Genomic DNA, 24,863 nt, shown 5'->3' with positions numbered 1-24,863 from the left:
ACAGTCCAGTGCTTATCCTACAGTGCTACACCAGGATCCCATATGTATAGTATGTTGTTGTTGTTAAGTACCATCTAGTCAGTTCCGACTCATAGTGACCCTGTATAGGCTTTCTGAGGAGCACCTGGTGAGTTTGAACCGCCAAACTTGTGGTTCAAACCAGTCTTGTGGTTGAGTGCTTATCCTATAGCACCATACCAGGACCCCAAGTATACTATGTTGTTGTTAAGTGTATTGTTGTATGCAATTTTATACCTTAAATTAGAAAATACATATTCAAATGAGATAAATTTAATTAACATGCAAGGAATACTAATTAAAAATTGTTATGCATTTTACCATAAAACATGTTCCAGCATATTCAAAAGAGCAAAAATTCCTTGGGCCATAATCACTGACTATAATTTAATAAAATAGAAATTAGCTATAAAAACAAGCATCACTACCATAACAAAGGCCTCACCACTCAATTCACACTCAAATAAGTTTTGAATTAAGGAAAAAAGAAAATATAAACTATAAAGTATTTAAAAATAAATGGCATTCTACTATAAGGAAAACAAAAAAGAGCACCATATGCTCTTCTCATTGTTAAGTGCCTTCCAGACGATTCCAACTCATAGCTAGCCTGCATGGGATTTCCAAGGAGTGCCTGGTGAGCTTGAACAGCAGACCTTGTGGATCAAACTGACTTTGCAGTCCAGTGCTACACCAGGACTCCTCTCTTCTCATAATACTGTGTAATCCTGCGTGTCTCCATATGGCCAAGATTCTGTTCAGTCTCTCATTCAAAACAGCCCAGGGTAATACAAAAAGAATTCTAAGCCTTAATTTGCCTCTTTTGTAAACAATAAGGGAAAACCATCTGATCCATGCCCAATATGTCATATCCCTTTTGTAGCCTTTCATTGTTCAAGATCCTCCCCTCCATTACAAAACAAAGCCAAGTAACAATAACAAACAACAACAAAATTTCTCCAAATTTGCTCATTGTTTTCCTTTCTTTTCTCCTCTTCCTTTTCCACATCTTCTGAATGTAAATTGATTCTGATTCTTTAGTTACACCTGTCCCTTTGTCCTCTTTATCTCTAGCCCATTCTCAGCCTGCTTTCTCATTCTACATCACAAAAGGAAAGCCCTAATAGGAAGAAAAAGATTGTCTATGGAGTCTTGGGTCACAGGGTCAGTGGTTCAAATGCACCAGCTGCTCTTTGGAAACCCTATACAAGGTGGCTATGAGTCGGAACCAACTCAATGCCACTTAACAACAACAACAACAACATGGGAAATGACAGTGTAGCCTAAAGGTCAAAGAAAGTGAACCCTTTAGAGGAAGAAGTTGGGACCATCTTTTCTGTACTGGGAACATTTGTGGCTATACCTTTGGGGAAGACTTTGTGTCAGTTGAATCCATTGTGTTGTTGTTAAGTAGTGTCCAGTCATTTCTGACTCTTAGTTACCCTGTATAGGAATTCTGAGAAGCAATTGGTGGGTTTGAACCATTGACTATGTGGATAGCATTCCAGTGCTTATCCTATAGTGCCACAGTTGAATCCATAAGGGAAAGAAAAACACAGGGAGCCTCCATGCCCATGTAAGACAGGGAGAAGATGTAGGCAAGTTCCAACAGTGTGGGGTAAGATAGCAGGTGTTCAAACTCTGAGGTTTCTGTGATCCATGCACCATAGGACACGAGAGAGATGTTGGCATTAAGACCTGGAGCTGTGATGATTTCCCTAATATTTGGGGGGGTTCTTTTCTTTTAGTAAGGATCCCTGGTGATGTTGTAGGATAAGCACTGGACTGCTAACTGCAAGATTAGCCGTTCCAACTCACCAGCCATTCCACAGTAGAAAGATAAGACTTTCTGCTTCCATAAAGATTTACAGACTTGAAAATCCTGTATGGACACATTCCTGTGAGAAGCAACTCAATCACCATGGGTTTGGTTTAGTTTCTCTTTTGACATCTCTTCCTTTTAGGTAGCTGTGGGCAAGATTCTGCTCAGCAGTAATTTAGTGATAGTTTACTCAGTTAAACAATGAAGTGTCTCCCATGTTTCTATATGGGGCTGGGGTCATAAAGATATTGGAGGATATTGGCAAGCATACAAGTCTATGTTTAATTCTCTCTTCCTCTCTCTCTCTCTCTCTTTTTTTTTTCTTCTCTTCTCCCTATATCCATTATTCAGCGAGGTCAACAAAATGCCTTATTTTCTCCAAAAGATATTGTGTATGTGAATACTGATCAACAGCCCCTCCCCACCCCGTCACTGTCACGACGTCTGAGTTTTTGCCTCTTGGGGAGAAATGGTGATCCCAGGAACACATGTTGGTTGGGTCTGACTGATGGTTTTGATGGAAGTGGGAGCTGATAAAGATACCAGAAGAGGTTTAAGCCACGCAAAGGACTCACTTATACTTGCTCACACCCTACAGTCAGAAAGCCCTCTTCTCCCTCCCGAAAAGTCACACATTTCAGAAATAGTTGTTGAGAAGGAAGTGAAATTTCTTCACAAGCTCACAGAGGATGGTGACGTGGGCTAAGCCAGGCTTTAGAAAGAGCAAAATTGGAAGAACATATCTGACTTACAAATCAGTGACAAAGAATGAGAACATTGCACGTCTATCAGAGAGGTATTCACGTCTATTAAATTTGTTACTTTTTCCAAGTAGACAATCCCAAACTCACCTTGGCCTCTAAGGTTTCCATGGCTTTAAGAAGAAAGCCAGTGATCTTATATGTGCAATTGCTTACTTCCCCAGAGACATCAAAACTCATATTCTGCCTCATATAAAACAGCCATAGATATGATCATTCTTATGGATGGCAGTATAACAAAGCAGTGTTATCCTTTACCATTTGGGGTTCTGACTCCAATGTTAACACCTCATCTTCCCCTTCTGCTAGCCTTACCACCCAGAAAACCAGCAGCTTGATGAAAACCTTAACTCTTTAGTCATTCTTCTGGGAACCTAAGGAAAGGAGCAGAATAGTAGGTGAAGTACGTCAAGAAAAGGCCACATCCCAAGCAATTCAAAGAAGAACCAAGAGAGACGGAATGTTTGGGTGCCTAAAGAGCTGAGAGAAGGCTGACTTCATGTGTGGTGGGAACCCTGGTCCTTCTGAAACCATGAGAACTAGAAGCGGGAACATTAATTGGGTTTGTTGTTGATTTATTTGTTTAACTTTCCGTGTTTTTTTCATGTGGCTAAGGTGCAAGTTGGATTTTGTGTTTGGGTCATTCTTCCCTTTTGTTCTGGTGGGAAATAACTTTCAGGAGCACTTGCCACCTTTGACCAGACACATCAGGTTGTGTTTAAAAACTACAAAATGCTCACTGGAGACAGAGCACATTGTGACACAGATTATGACAATGTGGGTGAATGGTTTGTTTGCTCTGGGGAATAGGGAGATGGAGATCAAGGTTGGGGCTATGGTGTTCAAGACGAGAAGACTGAGAAGACTGACAACCTTCCTCTCTCTTCTGGTAGAAGGCAACCAGTAAGCCCGGTAACATGCTGGCAGTCCAGGGGCTAAGAAGAGGTGGTCAGTAGGACTTCCTGGTTAGAGAAATAACTACCACACTTGAGGAATAGTGACAGCTAATTTTCATCCTTTGTATTTCCTTTTCCTCTCTGTCATTCCTTTGTGCTCGCTGTAAGCTGCGTGAACATCTACTACACAGAAAGAAGCACCAATGTAGTGAACTGTGGAGATAAGAGAGAAATCTGCACTCTTGCTTTCCTGGACAATGCAGTCTGGGGGGAACATACAGTATGAAAACAAACCGTTAGTTGGCCAGAGGTGCTCAGAGAGACATCTATTGAGAGATGAGGAACAGCAACAGCTTACCTGAGAAGGGTACAGGTGGCATAGAGGAGGAAGGGACTTTCCCTGGGGATTTTTGTACCATCCAGCAGAGGAAGCTAAGGTTTCTGTTGCTATTAGACCATTGAAGGAATGGGAACTCAAGGGTGAAATGGGTGATTCATTTCTTTCCTGAATTTCTGGGCCCAGAAGAACTTTCACCTAGGTGAGGCTTGATGACACGACCAATCACAACCTAAAGTCAACTCCAAAAAGCCAAATTTCATGATACTCAGAACACCTCAGGGTGACCCAACTTATCACTGTCCACATAAGAAACTGGTCATCTCAGGGCCACTCACCAAACAGGCAGCACACACGCTGTAGCACTCACGCAATGAGCCACAGTTGGCTGGAACAGTTGAGGACCTCAACAATCATCTCAGACGATCCTTGTTGAACAGTGATCAACAGAACACTGTCCTGTGTGGGGTCACTTGGGGTGGGCAGAGCCAGCAGGGCAGCAGCAGAGACTCACCTCCTTTTGATGGTGAGCATCACACCCAAGAGAATGATAATGAACATGAGGAGGCCAGCGATCACACCTGCCATCTTCACCGTGTTGTCCACCTGCTTCTCTGGCTCCACGGTGTTAGAATTTTGGGTGGAGGCGCCTTGGAGGAAAAAGAAGAGAGAAGAGGTTGAAAAGACTCACACACACATCTACACAACCATCATTATGTGATTTTGTTGTTGTTGTTAGGTGCCATGGTGTCGGCACCGACTCATAGCAACCTTATGCACAGCAGAATGAAACAATGTCTGATCCTGGGCCAACCTCACTACTGTTGCCACACTTGAGTCCATCTATGCTGCCACCTGGCCAATCCATCTCGTTGGGGGTCTTCCTCTTTTTCTCTGACCCTCCATCTTACCAAATCTTACATTATGTCATTAGCTTCCATTTATTAACAGCTATGTGAGTATGGTGCTGTGGGCTAATGTGTCAGACTGCAAAGTCATTTGAACTGCAAGGTCGGTGGTTCAAGCTCACCAGCTACTCCTTGGAAACCCTATACAGGGTCACTATGGGTCGGAATAGACTCGCCGGCACTTAACAACAACAACTACAAAATGTGACAAGCTCTGGTAGTGTAGTGGTTACCAATTGGGTTGCGAACCTCAAGATCAGCTGTTTGAAACTACCAGCCGCTCCATGGGAGAAAGATGAGGTTTTCTGCTCCCATAAAGATTGACAGCCTCAGAAACCCTGTACATGGTCGCTATGAGTCAGAACTGACTCCAAGGCAAGGCACGCCTCCATCCATCCATCCATCCATCCATCCATCCATCCATCCATCTATCCACGTGACATTCTCAGTGCTAAAGGCATTCTATCTACAGTCCTATTTAATCTGTTGGAAGATTAATCCCTATGGGGCTGGGATTATTATTGCAACCTTTTTCACAGATGAAGAAACTGAGGTGTGCAGAAATTAAATGAGTTAGCCAAGGAATTAAATGAGTTAGCTAAGGTTAGACAACTGCTATGTTGGAACATCTCCCTGAAGAAAACAACTGGGGCATTTGATCCCACAATACCTCTTTGTTCTGAGGACAAATTCAATTCAATTCTCTGGTTCATGGACTGTTTCTAACTCTACTTTATTCTTTCAAGTAAATGATGAAAATAACATTATGTTAAAGTATCACAAAGAAAAAGCACTAGATTTTTAAAAATTAAAAAATCAAGTTTTTGTTTTGTGCCTTGCATGAAATAAATGGTAATGATAGAAAGTCAGTGTACAAGTCAAGGCAATCAACTTGGGTTCCGAAAACTTACATCTAATTAAGCTCCATTCTTGGGATTTATTACCTTAAAGCTCAACAGAGTGGGTTGATGCTACCTGCTCCACCAGGTGCTAACTCACGGACTCAACTCCAGGTAGAAGAAGGAGTAGCTGGGCACCTATATATCTATGTATCTCAACCCTATGTTGGATAACTTCATAGACTCACCTGGGTTAATCCTCATAAACATTCTTAAAGGTTGTTGTTCTTGTTAAGTGCCATCAAGTCAGTTCCAACCCATAGTGACCCTATATAGGTTTTCCAAGGAGTGACTGGTGTACTTGAACTGCTAACCTTGCAGTTCAGACGGCTTTGCAGTCTGGTGCATTAAAGGTACATATTACTAATTTTCCCATTTTATCACATGGCTGATAAAGGGCAGGGACAGGATTCCATAGGTCTTCTGATGCCAAGTTCAGGTTTCAATGGTCAAACACCTTGAATTCAACTATTAATGTTCCCTAGTCCCTCAGTACGATTCTGGGTGGTCCAGATGACTTATGCTAGACTATTAACCTAGAGGTTAGGGTTAAACCCAGGAGCACCACAGAAGAAAGACTGGCAATCTGCTTCTGCAAAGATCACAACCAAGAAAATCCTATTTTAGGGACCAGAGTTCCACTCTAACACATAGCGTCCCCATGAGTTGGAAGTGACTCAAAAGCAATGAGTGTATTTGGTTGTGAACCCCTCAACCACCACCAAAATCTACTGTGTAGACGATAATTCCACAACAAAAATAAGTAGTCACAGTCCAGCATCTCCCTGGGTGGTGGTCTAGGGATCCGAAGCAACATCTCATTCCAGACACCTAAGTGAACCCTTCTGGAGGATGGTCCAAGGAGTCAATGGTCCTTAAGTTAATGTCCTGGTGTTCTTCATATTTCCCATAGTACCACATTTATGTGTGGCAGCTTAAAGTCTACAGCATCTTCTTCCTGATCCATCCCTAGCTTTCTGCCACATCAGTACCAGCATATTTTTCATTAGCCAAGTCCCTTCTCTGACAGTCAGCACCTCTAAGAGCCCTTTTCTCTCTCTTTTCTAAGTCCTGATATCACTTTGCACATATCTCACAATATCCATACCATAATATACCAACATTACTAGTTATTTTTTGCACACCCATCTCAATTCAGGTAGTCTGCAAGTTCCTTGGGGGCAGGGCTGTGTCACATTTATCTTTGCTTCCCATGTTAACACAGAACCTGATATTAACAGAGCTCCCTCAATGTTTTGGTAGTGTAGTGTTTTGCTGAAGGGGTGACATCCCTGCATCCACCCATCTGTTCTCATGGAATTGATTGGCATTTTCTCTGCTTTCAGCCACGTGTTCCCAGGACTCAGCTGAGACCTGAGTTGAACGGATACTAATGCCCATAAGTGGTAGTTTTGATTCTCTAAATGCACCAATGTTGAAGAACATCTGAATGAACATCCTCGCACACTTAGTCAATCAACGCCCCTTTCTACTTACTAGTGTTGAGTGTATCTTCTGTCTGTGGTTTCATCAAACTCATTCCAACTTAGACAAGTTGGGTTTCCTTAGCCAAGGCTTTCTAGTGGGGATGTCCATTCTTTAGAACAGGGACTCTGTCCTATTCATCTCTCTAATGTCAGTACCCAGCAGGAATCTGCCTCCTCATAATTGTTCATTAACAGATGATTATTGAATGACATAAGGAAGCATTTGCTTCATTTATTCATTCAATCATTGATTTGTTCTTGAGTACCTGAGTGCTGGGTTCCAGGCTGTGCTGGGCACATAATTTCTCTGAGGATTTACATGCCAGCAGTATTACTCAGCTTCCCTCATTGAGTACAGGGAAGGTCATACAAGCTCACCACATCTCCAGGCTGCCTGAACAGTCTCTGTCAAGCTACCCATAAACAAAACCACATTTGTGGTGGTTGAATCAATTCCAACTTATCATGATCCAAGGAGCTCTGGTAGCGTAGTGGTTATGAATCGGGCTGCGAACCTTAAGGTCAGCAGTTCGAAACTACCAGCTGCTCCGCGGGAGAAAGATGAGGCTTTCTACTCCCGTAAAGATTTACACCCTCGGAAACCCTGTACAGGGTCGCTATGGGTCGGAACCGACTCGACGGCACTTAACAACAACAACAACAACAACAACAATGCAAAGGATCAGCACTAGACTCTGAACCACAAGGTCTGCAGTTCAAACCTACACCTGCTCCTCAGAAACCTTATACAGGGCCACTATGAGTTGGAACTGACTCGACGACACTTAATATCAACAACATGTAAACTGCCACCAAGCCAACTCCAATTCACAGCAGCCCAACGAGAGTTTCCTAGACTGTATGTAAATCTTTTTGGGAGCAGATATTTCTCCTGAGGGGTTGCTGGTGGGTTTTAACTGTCAACCTTGTGGGTAGCAGTCCACTGCTTATCTATAGCACCACCAAGACTCCTGGACTCTATCTATACAAGGGGACTTGAAAAAGTTTGTGGGGAAATTCCATTCACTTTTAATTCCATAATTTTCCATGGATTTTTTGAAGCCCCTTGTATTTCCCAGGGGAATTAACCAGCCACCTCTTTGACAATGCTGGTCTGACATTTCAGAGTGGGGGCTGGTTCCAAGAAGTGCCCATGTAGCCCCCAACCCCGTTAGGAGACCTGCTTCCAATATCCGGCTAGCTCACAACAGTCAAAATTTAAGGGAGCTGAGCCTGTCAGACCACAATTTCCTCCACATGACTGAGTCTTGTTATTTGGATTTAGAGGAAGTGTCTGCTCTGGAGAATTCACTCACTGATGTCACTAAACTTTACTGCATGCCTGCTAGATCTTATTCTAAGGACTAAAGGGAGCCCCTGAAAAGACTCTTACTACTCTACGAACATTATTATTAGTTTGCCCTAAGAAGATTCACACAGCATTTCCTCAGGCAATTACTAAACACCTGTGATCTGCTAGGCACTTACAGACACACTGTAGTTTTCATACATTTACTCATCCAAACATACAATGTCCAAAGCACTCATGAACATAGGAAGGGCTGCAAAAACTGTAAACATACACACTATTTGGTTAAAAATATGGTAGTCCTTGCCTTCAGGAAGCCTATAATTAGTATGTATATGTGTGTGTGTTCAGGGTGGGATTAGAGGGGTAAAATTAAACTAAGAGTCAATAACATTAAACTTTTTACTCTGTGAGGGGTTAGAACACAGGGATGCAGGACATTTGGAAACATGAGGGAATGAATGCAATAGGGAGAGCCAAGGAGGCTTCTGGGAACAAATGATCACTGGTGTGACCCTACAGCAAGGGCAGGCTGCAGCTAAGCAAAGGGAGGGTGAGAGCCTCTGAGGAACTTGTAGGAGGGAGATGGAGCAAGGTGCTTGTGCATTCAGGAAATCAAAGCAATGTAATTTAAGGAGGGTAAGAAAGTGAAGAGAGCATGGTGACAGAGAAGCAGGAAAGGACAGCAGGGGTCAGTCCACACACGATGTCATAAACCACAGTGATGATTTTTGTTCTTAACCCCACGAAATATAGTAAGTCACTGAAGTATAATTCCTTGAACCATGGTATGGTCAGATTTTTCATTAGGAACGAGTCATTCTAACTTAATTGTGGAACCAAAGTGGACTGCGAAGTTGAGTTTGGAGGGCATTGAAGCATCTGTGTAGGGAATGGATTGCTTGGATTCAGGTTATGAATGCTACTGAAGACAGAGAGGAAACAGCTGAAGGGGTAACATGTCTGCCCACAGATATGAATGGCCATGGAATCAATTTGAGTTTTCTTTCAGCCATGTGTTTCCAGGATAATAGATTTTAAAAACAGCTAATTACTTGAAATGTTGTTGTTAAGTGCTATAGAGTCAGTACTGACTCATAGCGACACTCAATAGAGTTTCTGAGGAGCAGCTGGTGAAGCTGAACCACTGACCTTGTGGTTTAAACTGACCTTGAGGGATTTGAAATAGATGTCAATAAAATGTATTAACAAGGAGAGTAGGAGAGAGAGAACTTTCAAAAATGACAAGTATCTCGTTTTCATTAGGGTGGATGATGGTACTGTTTATGGATCAAAAGAGAGAGAGGAAAAAACCCCAATGGAATAGCAAAGATGTCAGTTTGAGGATTAAGGTGCACCTGACCCAAGCCATGGTGTTTTTTATTGCCTCATATGCATGTGAAAGTTGGACAGTGAATAAAGAAGATCGTAAAATAATTAATGCATTGAGTTATGGTGTTGGAGAACGCGTTTGAACTTAGGAGATGCTCAAGAAAAGCGACAGTTTTCATGGGGATTTGTGATTCTGTTCACAAAAGTAAAGGTGCTGATGGCATTCAGAGGTGATGTGGATTTAGAGGAAATGGCCCTCATTGGTGCTGTAGGGTAGAAGCAAGCTCCACACCTAAATGACAGTGAAGATCCTAGATGAATATTAGGAAACCTTTCTCAAAATAATTCCAAGTTGTTCACAAAATGAACACCTGCTTAAAAGAATTACTGGTGAAGATCAAAGACTACAGCCTTCAGTATGGATTGCATTTCAAGGTAAAGAAGATAAAAATCTCTGCAACCGGACCAATAAATAACATCATGATAAATGGAGAAAAGACTGAACTTGTCAAAGCCTTCATTTTACTTGGATCCACAATCAACACTCATGGTAGTAGCAGTCAAGAACCAACAACAACAAAAAAAACATATTGTATTAAGCAAACCTGTTGCAGAAGATCTCTTTAAAGTGTTCAAGAGCAAAACTGTCAGTTTGAGGACTAAGGTGCACCTGACCCAAGCTGTAGTATTTTTATAGCCTCATATGCATGTGAAAGTTGGGCAATGAATAAGGAAGACTGTTGAAGAATTGATGCATTTGAGTGATGATATTGGAGACTATTGAAGGTACCATGAACTGCCAGAAGAACAAACAAATCTGTGTTGGAAGAAGTACAGCCAGAATGTGTTAAGAGTAGGAGAGGAGAGGAGAGCGAACTTTCAAAAACGACAAGTATATAGTTTTCATTAGGGTGGATGATGGTACTGTATATGGATCAAAAGGGAAAAACAAACAAACAACCAATGGAATAGCACAAGAGACTATGTCTCTCATACTTTGGACATGTTATCAGGAGAGACCAGTCCCTAGACAAAGACATCATGTTTATGTAAAGTCGGTGAAAAAGAGGAAGGCACCCCTGATGGTTTGGCATACTGGCAGCGGTGGGCTCAAGAGTAGGGCTGATTGTGAGGATGGTGAAGCACCAGCCAGAGCTTCTTTCTGTTGTACATGGGATGTCTGTGAGTTGGAATTGACTTGATGGCTCTAACAAGAGCTGTGACCATGAACCAAAAATAGAATATGCTTGAGGACCATAGAGGAGTATCCAGGGCCATCCGAAAGGCCAGAGTCAGTTGTTTAGAAAAATGTGATACATTCAATCAACTGGAGTCACAAATGAAATCAGACTTTGCACATTGAGGCAGTTATGAGGAGCCAGAGTTGTCCAGTCCAACCAGACTTCAGAATAGGACACTGTATAGGCTTTGGCACAGGGCAGATCCAGCTTCCACTTCAGCATCCTTTAGGACATTTGCTCTCGTCTCTGGAGATTTGTGATTCTGTTCACAAAAGTAAAGGTGTTCGCTGATGATGTGTAAAGGTGATATGGATTTGGATGAAATGGCTCTAAATATGAAGTCCAGAAAGCATCCACATGTGGTTTCTAAACCTGAGAGGACAGAAAACGGGATGCGTGTTGAGGAAAGGCTAGTTTCCCTCCTGTTGTTTCAGAATCAGGAGTGTGACAAAGGGGTTGCCATCGTAAATGCTCAATGGAGCAGATTGAGAACCTGTGATAGGAGCCACAGGGAAGCATGCCAGTGTTTACTAATGATCATGCTGCGTAGCAATGTGATGGTTGTCTCAGACAGGTATCAGGCTCCTCTTCAAACCGAAGATGAATTACTACTGCTTTTTAAATTTTACCTTAGATTTATTGATCAATTACTGTGTGCCAAGCAATGTGCTAAGCACTCTTCATCTATTAAGTCATTTGTTCTTCACAAAATTCGACACAGACTATGCAAATTTTATTTTCCTATTTACATAGATAATGAAACTTTACAAAGAAGTGAAGTGAGTTACCCAGGGTAATACAACTAATGAATTTAAGAGCTGGGATTTTATGTGTCAGGCTCACTCCCTTCCTCCTACAAGAACTCTTAACTGGTTACAGTTGTCGTTAAGCAAAGGCCAACACTGGGTCTACACTGGTTGTCTGTCTGACTTAAACACACACACAACAAAACAAAACATGGCCATTGAGTCGATTCCAACTCACTGGGACCCAGTAGGCGAGAATAACACTGTCCCATAGGGTTCCCAACGCTGTAAATCTTTACAGAAGCAGACTGTCACATCTTTCTCCCACAGAATGGAGAGTGAATTTAAACTGCTGAACTGTTGGGTTGAAGATGAGCATTCTAACACTGTAGCACTAGGGCTCCCCTGACTTACCCTACTTCCATCAAGTCAATACTGACCCAGCATGGCTTTATGTAGGCCTTCTGCAACTATAAATCATTAACAGGAGCTTCTGCAACTATAAATCATTACAGCCTTGTTTTTCTAACTCAGTATGGCTGACAGGTTAGAACCACAGACCTTGTAGCAGCCCAATGCCTAACCTACAACACCACCAGAGCTCCCTTGAGTTAGTGGCTGGAAATCCAATTTTCATAGAGGTAGATGCAAAAGACCTTCAGTGAGATGGTGGTAGATAACTTTTACTGGAAGACCACTCTTCTCATGAGAGTCAGAGCCTATGTGACTTCTATTGAACAGGGACTGGGTGTCGGAGAACTGGGGAATGGAGTGGGGCTTTGACTGTGTCTTCTTCATCTGTGTCCTCTACTTGGAGATAATCGGAGAACAGTTCAAGTAAACCAGCATCAACATCTAGGCACCAGTAGTAAATGTATCCAACTGGAGAAGTTTCAAGGCTCTACCTGAGTCCCTTGAGTCATCTAGTCTTCAAAAACAATCTTATGAACTCACCCTTCACTGACAGGAGACCAATGTCTTTAACAAGAGGCTGTCAGCCCAATCTTAAACCCTAGTCAGGCATGTGCTCCCCATCTCTGTTAACTCCCCAAGGCTGGGCCAGCTCTGCCACAGAAGCTACTACTGCCTCTTGACCACCATTGTTTCCATGAAAGCTATGTTGGCTTAGCATCTAGCCAGAGTCTACTTAAGGCTCCCAGTGTCCTTCCTGACTACTTGTGACTCTAGTAACCTGTTGCCCAAGTCATGGCTCTTGGTTTCCAACAATACTGGTGCCATGCATATGGTCATACTACCATATTCAGATCCCTCTGCTTCCTTCCATCCCAGTTGACTTTTCCTCAGTGACTCTTGAGACTCAACAAAGGTAGTGTTGCTCTGCTGTACTCTGCACTAATCAGACCACTCTGATAAGTCTTATCCAGTTGTGGGTCCCACCCCCTGAGAGCGACCTCCAATGGAAAGACAGCCAAGAGTCAATGACTCATAGTGGATCCAATGACCAGAAACATCAGCATCACCTGGGAGCTTAAAGAAATGCAGATTCTCATGCCATTCCCAAGACTTACTGAGTCAATGAAAGGCCTTTTAACATTGTCTCCGGGAGATTTAAGTGCACTTTCAAACCCCCAAATCATTGACTTTGGAGGGACAACAATTGGAATCAGGATTTTTTCAGCTTAGTAAAGACAGAATTCACACGAGACCCAATTTCTGCTTTCGAATACCCGAAGGGCCATTCTGGAAGATGGGATAAATTTGATTCCTTTCATTTCAAAGGTCAGAGCTAATATCAGTGTGTAGAAGTGACAGCGAATAGACTAGGGGGCAAAACAAAGAAAGGTTTTAATGGAGAAAGTTCTCGAGTTGAGGTTAAAGCCCAGCCCTTGAATTACAGCATTATGATCTATTTCAGTGCCAGCCTTTCCTTTTACTTGCTCACTGTGTCTCTACCTGTTCTGATCTCTTTGACTGCTTAATGCAGCTCTCAATACACTGCTGTCATGGATTGCTGACCTTTTACCTTTGCCTATTCACCTTGCCTCCCCACTTCAACTCAGTGCTCCTTAATTTCAATCATAGCTATACTCTGTATAGGGAAACTCCTTCCTGTTATTCTTAGACCTACAAGACTCTCTGTGGGTCTATCCTCCAGCCCCAAATCACCCACAAAGGAAGGGAGATCGGTCAGTAAAAATGAAAGTGGCTGTCTGGGAACTTAGTCGTGCAACCCACTGATTAACTTTAACTTGATGTTAAAGTTCTATGGCTTTATGACACTGGTCAAAAGCAAAATCTTTCAAATCAGAAACTTAATGAGTTTGCATCTAGATTTCATAACTAATTGGTTGTGTGATCTTGATCAAATCTCTAATCCACAATGAGATATGATGTCATTGTAGAATAGGGAGGAAAAGCCAAGGTCATGAGGATTTTCTAAGGATCAGATGGAATAATGGAAGGGAGAATGCGTGAAAAACTCAAGGCACATGTGACTTATTGAAGACCTGGCCTTGGAATTGGTAGCCTGTGTGATAGTAGATCGTGTGTGTGTGTGTGTGTGTGTGTGTGTGTGTGTGTGTGTGTGTGAACTGTGTGTGTGTGAACTATGAGTGCTGGGGGCTGGGCAGTGCATCCTTGTATCATGCTGCCTGAGTTTATCCAATCCTCAGGATAAAGGCAGGCAAAGTCCCCAGAGTGATCCGTTTCACTTTCTTAGGCAAAGCCTGGATTGGATTTACATCTGGATGACTTAATGACAGCAATAACATAATTTGGCAACAAGGGATTAATGACTCATTCTCAAACGGGTCGCACTGGTGATGGGCCCAATTCTATAACTCTGCTTCAGAAAATTTCCCCCTGTAAAGATATAGAGCAAAATAGAAGTCACAGATAAAGACCATATAATTGCAATTGATGAAACCAAGTAAATCCCAGTGGATGCATAACCCATGCTGGTGATCATTGCTGACAGTAAAGAAAAGCTGCTGGCTCTCGGGGACACAATTCCTAAAAGCAGCCCTCTTTAAAACACACAGTCACCTCTCAGCGATCCAAGGGCATGTTATCCCCAATGTGCCTTATCGGAAGTCAAATCTGACTGTGTTGGCAGTTCAGCCCAGTCTACTTAATGACTTCTTTTGTTGAAGAGTTTCTCTTTCTTACTCTGGCTTTGCATGTATCTGGCACCCAGTAGAGAAAACCTTTGAAACACTGACTCTGAGCTGATACTTCTATGCCAGTGGATGTTTTAAGCATTGCAGGCATCTCTGATTATGGAGGATTTTGCCAAGGGAGACAACAGGGAAAAGACAGGGAAGCTGGGCAACTTTCCGGTGCTTCTGAAGTCAGGTATGCCCCACATACCATCTTGATTTTGCTGGAAGCGAATTCTCAGAATGGTAAGCTATTTTTATGATGGAATTGAAGTCCAAGATAGGAAAGAAGTTTGTAGGAAAGCATCTGGATGCTTCATTAGATTCAAGCCTCTAGACTTTACAAATTACATCCCAAGGCATTGAGAGCATTTGTAATTGTGGTCATGAACCACTTTGGCAGTCTTTGAGGAATGAAATTGTAGTGCACAGGAGGGGTATGGGAAGCCTGGGGAACAACTAATGCTGTTGCTGATTTTTTGGTGTGTAGGATGGAAAAATGTGGACTCCAGATATTTTACACTAGCAAGTGTGATGTTGATACAAGAAAAAAATGAGAGATTGAATAATTCAATAATTTTTTCTTACCACTTAATAGAGGAAGAAGTAATCACCAACCCCGAATCCGTTTCAGTTACTATTCAATCAGGACAAGGGAAAACACTCCAAGGATTTCAAATGGATTGGAGTTACTCTAGAGAATGGTTACTTAGGAATCAGAAGAGGATGAGGAGACAACTCTGAGACTTGCAGGAAGCCACTCCCCAGTTAAAACTGGGAATACAAAGGAAGCTGATGGGGTTATCAGAGCCCAGAAGTCAAAGGAGTTGTGGAACCATGAAAGAGTCACCATCAATTTCAAAGAAAGAAGTTGAGGAGGTCAAGAGAGAGAGGTCTTCTTGCCCTCCAGTCTCTAATTTGTGTCTCCATTTGGCCCTTTTGCCACAAGGGTTAAGTGTTCAGTTGTTAATTGAAAGATTGGTGGTTCAAATCCCCCCAACGGCTCTGTAGGAGAAGGACCTGGTGATTTGCTTCCATAAAATTTGTTGTTGTTGTTGTTGTGAAGTGCCTTTGAGTCATTTCTAACCCATAAAAACCCTGTATAGAGTTTCCAAGCAACAGCTGGTTAGTTTGAACCACCACCTTTGTGGTTCAAACTGACCTTTCAGTCCAGTGTATCATCTTGCAGTGCCACACCAGGACTCCTAGAAAACCCTATGGGACTGGTTTACTCTGTCATATGGGGTTGCTATGCGTTGGAATTAACTTGTTGGCCTTCAACAACAATGATGGCTAATCCTGGAAGCCAGTTAACATGGAAGCTCAGGAAACACAGCCTTCAGTGGTCACCTGTAGGTCCCAACCAAACAGGGGAGGAGTGAGAGATGGATGGGAGGGTAAACAGGTCAAGGGACAGGATGGGCTTCTTAAGGAGAACAATGCCAATGCTTTTTGACCATTTTTGAGAGGGTACCTAGGTCTTGGTGTGGCGCTCTGGGTTAATGCACTGGACTGCAAGATCAGTTTGAACTACAAAGTCAGAGGTTCAAGCTCACCAGACACTCCTTGGAAACCCTATACAGGGTCACTGTGGGTTAGAACTGACTTGATGGCACTTCACAAAAACAACCTAGGCTTGTAAATCAGGAGGAATGTCTAGCATAACATTTTTGCTTCAGCAAAGTCAAGGTCAAGATGGGGAAATTATGGCTGGCTTTCAGGACAGTCAGATGTTAACCTGGGTTGTGTTTAGAGGGCAGCAACAGAAGGGTCAGGATACCGACCACATGTGAAACAGTACTATTATTAATAATAAAGAGCTCAGATATATCTAGGGCTTTTGCTATAACCTAGGTTGCTATGTTAAGTCCTTTATATATGTTGTTGTTGCAAAGTGCCATCAAGTCAGTTCCAACTTATAGTGACCCTGTATAGGGTTTTCAAGGAATAGCAGGTAGATTTGATCCACTAACCTTTTGGTTAGCAGTCCAGTGTTTATTCAACAGTGTCACACCAGGATTCTATACTCCCCCTTTTAATCACTACCACAACCCTATGGAGCAAGCTTTATAATGACAGCCACTTCAAAGAGGGGGAAACTGAGGCTCAGAGAGACTAAACAAAAGCAGAAAGTGATAGAACTGATATTTGGGCTTTAGAAGTTTGGTAGGGAATTCATTTTCTCTACAGCATGGTACTCCACTATACTATTCTGTTACCTTTAGAAAAAATAGGGGAAGAGATTGTCAGCAGAGAAATCTGGGTGTCTTGCTTCACATATCTGGAAGAAAGACACAGACTGGCATTTAGGAAATCTAGAATCTTATTTTGAAGATATAATGAAAATGTCTTTGCATTTAGCCTTATCCCAATTGAGTCTGTCACCTTCTACATCATACAGTTCTACTTTATATCTGTCTTTCTTGAAGATTCCTTTTCTCATCCTTTCTCATGAACATGTTGAATTCTAATATCTAAGGGATTGATGAACATGTCATGTGAATTTTATTATGAGGGTCAAATTATACAGAATTTGCTCAAGTGATATTTAAACTTGACCTTTTAAACTTAGGTTCCCTCATCCTTTTTACCTCCCTTGTATATTAAGTGCCATCATCAAACGCATTATATATTGAATTGAGCTTTATTATTAATCTCTGGGCTCTCTCTCTATTGCCTTTCTTCACCTCTAGCAAGCAAAACATTCCATAGAATTCCACAGGGAGACAAGTTTTGCTCAAGTTTAGATGACTGGTCTCTGCTTTGTCTTTAATAATCTCTCTTGGATCTCACTATGGCTAAATTTTTTAAATTGCCGACTGCCTCCCCCACATCTTGGAGCAATGCCTTCCTCCCTAGGTCTGGTAGATAATGGAGTGCTTGTGAAGAATTATTCCATCATTCTTCTAAGTGACATCACCTAGGATGTTTTTCAAGTAATAAATAAATTGCCTCAATTCATCATATGACAGTAATTGCTTTTAGCCAAGATTTATCTTGGAGTCAATGTCAAATAGCTGGATACACTACAGAGATACAAGTTTTTTTTCCCAAAGATAACTCCACCCTTGCTGTGAAATACCATTTAATAAGGCCTACATTAAGTAGAAAGAAGACACACATTTCTAATATCGCAGACTCCCTCAATATTACCCAGCCAGCCCTAAGACGTTAGAATTGACTACATCACAGCCTATTCCACTAAAACTGCAAAATATTGCTGACAGAGGCTGCCCTCTTCTTCCGTCTTAAATGGAGGTTAGCACCCAATGAGACAGAAATAACTCTAATTGATTGTTTGAAAGCACAATGACCACTCAAACAAATTCTTCTTCAAGTGCTGATTCTGCTCAGCCCTGTGCTTCTCTGACTCTGTGTCAAAGAGAGATGTCATTGCCGATGTCAGATGAATCTTGGCTGAAAGCAGACAATACCAAAAAAGAGTTTACCTGTATTTTATTGAGTATGCAAAGGCTTTCAACTGTGTAGATCTTAACACATTATGGGTACCACTGAGAAGAATGGAAATTCCAAACCTCTGAACTGTGCTCATGAGGAACCTATGCATAGACTAAGAGGCAGTTGTGTGAACAGAACTAGGGGATGCTGAATAGTTTCATCAGGAAGGGTGTGTATTCGGGTCGTGTCCTTTCACCATACTTATTCAATCTGTATGCTAAGCAAATAATCCAAGAAGCCGGACTACATGAAGAAGAGCACTGTAATCAAGCACTCTAATCAAGATTAGAGGAAGACTCACTCACAACCTGTCATATACAGATAGATAGCACAACTTTGTTTGCTTGAGTGAACAGGACTTGAAGCATTTATTAATGAATATCAAAGAGTGCAGCCTTCAGTGTGACTTAGAGCCCAACATAAAGAAAACAGAAATCCTCATAAACACCATCATGATAAATGGAGAAAATATTGAATGAGTTAAGGATTTCATTTTACTTGGACACACAATCAATGCCCATTGAAGCAGCAGTCAGGAAGTTAAAAAGTTCATTGTATTGAGAATTCCTGCTGTAAAAGACCTCTTTAAAGGATTAAGAAGCAAAGCTGTCCCTTTGAGGACTAAGGTGCTCTGGGACCAAGCCATTGTATTTTCAGTCGCCTCATATGCATGAGAAAACTGAACAAAGAATAAGGAAAAGTGAAGAACAATGGATGCATTTGAATTATGGTGTTGGTGAAGAAAACTGAATATACCACGGGCTGTCAGAAGAATGGACAGATAGATCTCTCTTGGAAAAAGTAGAGCCAGAATGCTCCTTAGAAGCAAGGATGGTGAGATTTTATCTCATGTACTTTGGGCATGTTATCAAGAGACACCACTCATTGGAGAAAGGCATCATGCTTAGTAAGACTGAGGCTCAGCAAAACAGAGGAATACCTTCAAAGAGACAGATCGACACCGGAGTTCCATTAAAGAATTCAGACATAGCAAGGAGTGTGAGGAAGGTGCAGAACCAGGCGGTGTTTTGTTCTGTTATATATCAGGGTAGCTACGAGTTGGAACCAACTTGATAGTATGTAAGGACAACACTGGTAGCGTAGTGGTTATGAATCGGGCTGTGAATCGCAAGGTCAGCAGTTCGAAACTACCAGCTGTTCCGTGGGAGACAGCTGAGGCATTCTGCTCCCGTAAAGATTTATAGTCTCAGAAACCCTGGAGAGGGTTTCTGTGAGTCGGAACTGACTCCTTGACACACAGCCACACCACCAAGGACAGCAACAACAACAACCCTGTGAGACGGACAAAGCTTTCCTCAATTGTTTCAAAGCACTCTGGCCACTCAAATGAATGGTTCCATCAAATACTGACTCTGCTTGGGTTCTGTGTATCTCTGACTCTGTGGCTTCACATTTGTCCTTGCTTTATGCAGTCAGTACTCTGTGTGGGGCAGTCTCACTCAGTCCCATTATAAACAATAGGAAAGATGGCCCTGTGGTGACTCTCTTCTGGTTGCAAGAAAACTCTTTTACTCTAAAATGTTTCCTTTTCATTCATTTGGAATTTTGCATAAGCCAAAATAAAAGCAATAGCATGTTGTAGATTGTGTCTCCTCAAAAGCCATGTTGAAGTTCTAATTCTTGTACCTGTGATTGTGACCTTGTAGGGCAGTGGGGTTTTCCTGTTGCTAACGAATTCAGTGAGGTCATATTGAAATAAGGTGGGTCCTAACATCACACACAGGAGGCAAAGATGGTCCTAACATCACACAGAGGAGACAGATGCATTGAAGCAGTGAAGGAGCACCAAGGGCTGCTGGCCGCCGCTAGAAACTAGAAGAGAGGTTTAGGCCAGTTCTTCTTTCAAAGTCCCCAGGAGGAGCCAAAACCCTGAATTGGACACCTAGTTCCCAGAACCGTGAGAAATAAATGTCTGTTCTTTAACACTACTCACGGTGGGGTATTTTGTACAGTAGAGCCTTTTGGTGCCAACCACTGTCATTACGGCCACACCCCTGGAAGGTGGGCACATCTAAGGGCATCACCATTCGTGGATTGAGATTGCAGATGCTTCTTCTCCTGTCCAGAAAAGTCCTATAGTGTGAATGCTGCCACGATGGTGGTTAGAGAGAGGATTCAGCCAGGCTAGGGTCTTAAGCTATGGCATACAAGGCTGTATAAGATACCAGGGGTAGGATGTGCAGCTTGTAGGCAGGGTTAGGCATCAGGTCATAGTTAAGATACAGATCAGGATGTGGCTGATGAAGGGATCAGATCTAAAGGAGGGTTCAGGAGTCAGCCTGTGGCTAGGGTACAGGGATGATCTACAGGTCAGTCTGTGTCCATAGTGAGGGCTCAACTAACTTATTCCCAGAATTGTGCCTAGACTTTGGCCAGAAATAATATTTAGCCTGTGGCCATGGAACTAGACAAAGTGAAGTGACCTGGGCTAAACCTTGGCCCCATCAGCACTAATTCAGTCCTTGACCACAGAAGAGAAGTCTTAGACATTGCTTTGTGTGTTCAGCCAGGTGCTAACTGAGAGACAATCCCTGCTGTCTGGGAGCTCACTACATAGTGGGAGAAGTGTGCTAGCTGGACATCAAAGCTTAGCATGATGGCCACCAACACAGAGTTGTGTATCCAGAAGGAAAGGCACCATTTGACTTAGGCAAAACCGTACTACAAACTTGATTTCTCTCCATGTCTTCAATACCCAAACCCAACCCACTGCCATGTATCGATTCTGACTCATAGAGACCCTTTATAGAATTTCTAGGATTGTAAATCTTTATGGGAGTCAACAGTCTCATCTTTCTCCTGCAGAGATGCAGGTGGGTTTGAACCACTGACCTCTGGTTAGCAGTCCAGTGTCTATCCTGCAGCACCAAATACTGTGGGGCAAATAACATCACTGAGGCCATCTAGTTCCCCCTCACACACCTCCAGCTTTCTTCAGTCCAGACTTAGCCTGACCTGCTGCTGCTGACGAGGCTAGATCAGTTCAGTACCAACAGTAGTGGCTCTCAGCTGGCGGAAATGTGTGTGTTGAGCTCAGAGCCCAAGGGGCTCAAAGCTGCTTAGCTGTGGAGGAGAAGAGCACCCACTGCCTACGTTGGGGATTAAGGGTTTACTCTGAGAGCAGATGTAAGTGAGGAGAACACACACTCTTTCAGATGCCCGGAAGCAAACTGACAGTCCCTTTGGACTTTCACAGGCAGCCAGTGTGTGGAGCATGTGGTCACACTGAACCTATTTGAGCTCCTCCTGCACAGTTAAGAGCAGTCATGGAGCAGCTGTGGAGCCAGGCGGCGTCTCAGAACATTTAGAATAGAGATAAGTTCCAAAGCCACTTAAGGGATGGTCTACAGGTCAAACAATGCCAAGACACCAAGAACAAGGCACCACAGCCTTGGGGAGGGAAAAGGCCAAGGCCAGGGAGTAACCAGCAGCACATGATAAGACTGAGAAAATGAGAAGGCAGCCCCAAGATGGGGAAAAAAAATCAGAGTTACAGAATGGAGGTTCATTAGGGGCCAAGCACAGCAAACAAGGATCCCCCACAGGGCCAGTGGGGTTGGCCAAAGAGAGTCTCTAGATGGCAGCTACTGTCCTTGGGCTCCTGGGGATCTGCCCGCTATAAAGTTACAGTTCTAAAAGGTGAACCCCTGTCCACAATCCAGAATCACAGCATTTCCAAGTTAAGTTGAGTCTGTATCCCAGTCCCCTGGAAATGGCTCCAAAGAGAAGGTTGGGGTTGGCCCTTCAATAAGTAAAATGCAAATGCCAGTCGGGGTTAAGTCAATGGACAGCCCCTGAAATAGGAATTGTGGACTTGGCTGAACAGCAGGCTTCACTCATCTGCAGGACACAGCTAGGTGCATTAGCGGGTGAGCATTCTCCAGGGCGTCTACTCTGACCTTAATTCCTTTATAACCTACTCTCCAGCCCTTCGATCCCCAAGGGGCCTCTCTGTCCAAGTCATCACTTGTGCAGTTTGTACAAGCACCAGAGTGCCTGGAAAGGAGAGCCTGGAGACTGAGCACAGGAGGGAGGAAGAAATCTGTAGAAAGGATTAGTGGAAGCAGAAGAGGGATCAGAGAGAGAGAGGAAGCCATAAACACGCAGCACGGAATTCAGATTAGTGCAACAGAACCAAGCGAGGGTAATAAATCCAGCGGCGAGAGCCGCATCGATTGTTGAGATTCCAGCCAAATCCACCATGAACATGTTTCCTTTTTTCTTGCCCTTGCTCCTTGGCTTTTGGAAGCAGAAACACTGAATCGCTGTGTTCTGTACTAAAAGCTGATGTATCCCCCTCCCCAAAGGCGGGATGAAAAGCAGCGGGGCTGTTAGTGGAGCTCAAAGAGTCAGGGGCAAGGCCTTGTGCAGTTGTAGGGGCCACAGCTGGTGGCTCAGGAGGGCTCAGTGCCAGGCGTGCCAGGGGACGCTCCCTAGTGGCTACACACTGCGCACACTTCCGGTCCCCAGTCCCGGACACTCTGAATCCACCAGGCGCTGGGCCCAGCAGATTTTGATGGCTAAGGGATCTCTGGGAGGGGTGTCAGATGGGGCTGCTAGGAGGTCAAATACTGGACTGAAAAGCAATTTGGTGTCTAAGAAAATGGTGACGGGTGAGCTGGAACCCTTCCAGCTGGGGGGTGGGGGTACTGGAGGGGAGGCAAAGTGTGGGTCTGTGGTACCTTCTCTTCAAATCAGTTTCCCAGTGATTGACTGAAAAAAGAATCTGAGCATAACACATCGGACCCATGTTCTACCAGTTAATAACCTGCTCATTTGCTGGCCACAGGTATGGGTGATCCGAAATCAAAGAGCTCCATGGTTTGAGCCTCCCTCAGAGAGCTTCGCTCGGTTCTCCTGCCTCTAGCTCCTGTTCTTTCATCATCATCATCACCCTGGCCAGGGGGTACAACCTCCCTGAAGATCTGCAGGGCCAAAAGAATGACCCCAAGGGAGGCTGCCACGCTGTTTCCTCATCTACTCAGCATCCACACAAACTTGTCCCAAGGGTCAAGTTGTTTCTACTGGGGTCCAGAACTTTAGAAGACAACCCAGGGAAAGATGCTTTAGAGGCAGTTGTAGAGCAGCCCCAGTTAGTGCATTATGGTCTGAACCCAAGGAAATAACAATAGAGAGTTTGAATAAAGAGTAAAAGAAAGGGAGGAAAAGAGAAAGAAAAAAAAGGGATGAAGGAGAGTTGGAGTGGCACTTTCCCAAACCAGGAGAAGGTGCCGATAATGGATTGGGCTGGCAGTACAGGGCTCATTCGTCTACTTCATATGATGAAGAACCCAAGGCTCAGTAAAGCTAAATCATTTTCCCAAGATCCTTCAGCTTTTTTAAGCTCCTGATGATGGCTTGTTCCAAAGCTCTCCTCATTGTGGAGAACTGATAGTGGACCCTGGACGTGGCCAAGCTGTTTCGTCAAGTCTGCCTGGGGTCTGGACCAGAGTAGAGCTGACTGGCTGACCACTGATAAATCCCTCTGACCTCTATACTGGACATTGCCAGTCTCCTATTGGGCCTAGAGGCCCAATAGATCTCCTTTGAAAAATTATCTTCTTATGGAGTACCTGCTCTGAGGTAGGCACTGTTCTAGCTGAGCTACAGGATGGCTTGGAGAAAAGACATTCCTTCTTCAAAGTGGACACAGGGTGGGCCCTGTCCTCTCAGAGGAAATGTTAAGTAACATTTGTCCACTGAGGCCTCAAGTCAAGCCACTACAGAAGGATGCCCAAATCTGGTCATAAAAGAATTATGCCACTTTCTCAGTATAAGCATCTCTGGCCTGTACCTAGTCGATACCAGTAGCACATCAACTCCAGTTATGACAAGCACTTACATCTCCAGACGTTGTTAAATGTCCACTCAGGGACAAATGGAGTAGAGAACACTGAGCCCCTTTCTAGTCACCAGCTAGGAACAACGATGATCAAGATTTGTTTTGTTTTTACCTCTAAATCTGCACAGTTGAAAGTGCGGTGCTGTGGGTTAATGGACCAGACTGCAAAGCCGCTTGAACTGCAAGGTCGGCAGTTCAAGCTCACCAACTGCTCCTTGGAAACTGTATACAGGGTCGCTATGGGTCAGATTCGACTTGACGGTACTTCACAACAATGAAAGTTACATGTGGGTTAATGCGCCAGACTGCAAAGCTGTTTGAACTGCAAGGTTGGTGGTTCAAGCTCACCAGATGCTCCTCGGAAACCTATACTGAGTTACTATGGGTTGGAACTGTCTCGATGTCACTAAACAACAACAACAAGTCACATGTGGTCAGAGACCTGGTGTGGTGTTGTAGGATAAACACTGGACCACTAATCACAAGGTCTGTGGTTCAAACCCATCGGTTGCTCTTCAGAAACCCTATACAGGGTCTCTGTGAGTCAAAACCGACTCCGTGATACTTAGCTACAGTAACAACAGCCACATCTGATTTAATTCATTATTTTAATGAATTGAAATTCTTTAAAATGAAGAGTGTTACATGCTTTATCATTGAACCACA

At 43.4% G+C, this 24,863-nt stretch overlaps 1 protein-coding gene across 1 annotated transcript in view; it reads right to left on the bottom strand.

Annotated features, from left to right (window-relative positions):
* The window catches only part of LOC102821630 (receptor-type tyrosine-protein phosphatase T-like), a 1,273,932-nt gene that overhangs the window by 214,520 nt on the left and 1,034,549 nt on the right, over nucleotides 1–24,863 (bottom strand). Inside the window, exon 15 of the mRNA XM_006839353.1 lies at nucleotides 4,349–4,484. Coding sequence (XP_006839416.1) covers nucleotides 4,349–4,484 — 136 coding nt within the window. The remainder of the gene's footprint in view (nucleotides 1–4,348; nucleotides 4,485–24,863) is intronic.

Source organism: Chrysochloris asiatica, unplaced genomic scaffold, assembly GCF_000296735.1.
Source record: "Chrysochloris asiatica unplaced genomic scaffold, ChrAsi1.0 scaffold00023, whole genome shotgun sequence".
In the NCBI taxonomy this organism is placed as follows: Eukaryota; Metazoa; Chordata; class Mammalia; order Afrosoricida; family Chrysochloridae; genus Chrysochloris; species Chrysochloris asiatica.
Note: the sequence above shows the minus strand (reverse complement) of the source record. Positions and strands in the feature narration are given on the sequence as shown.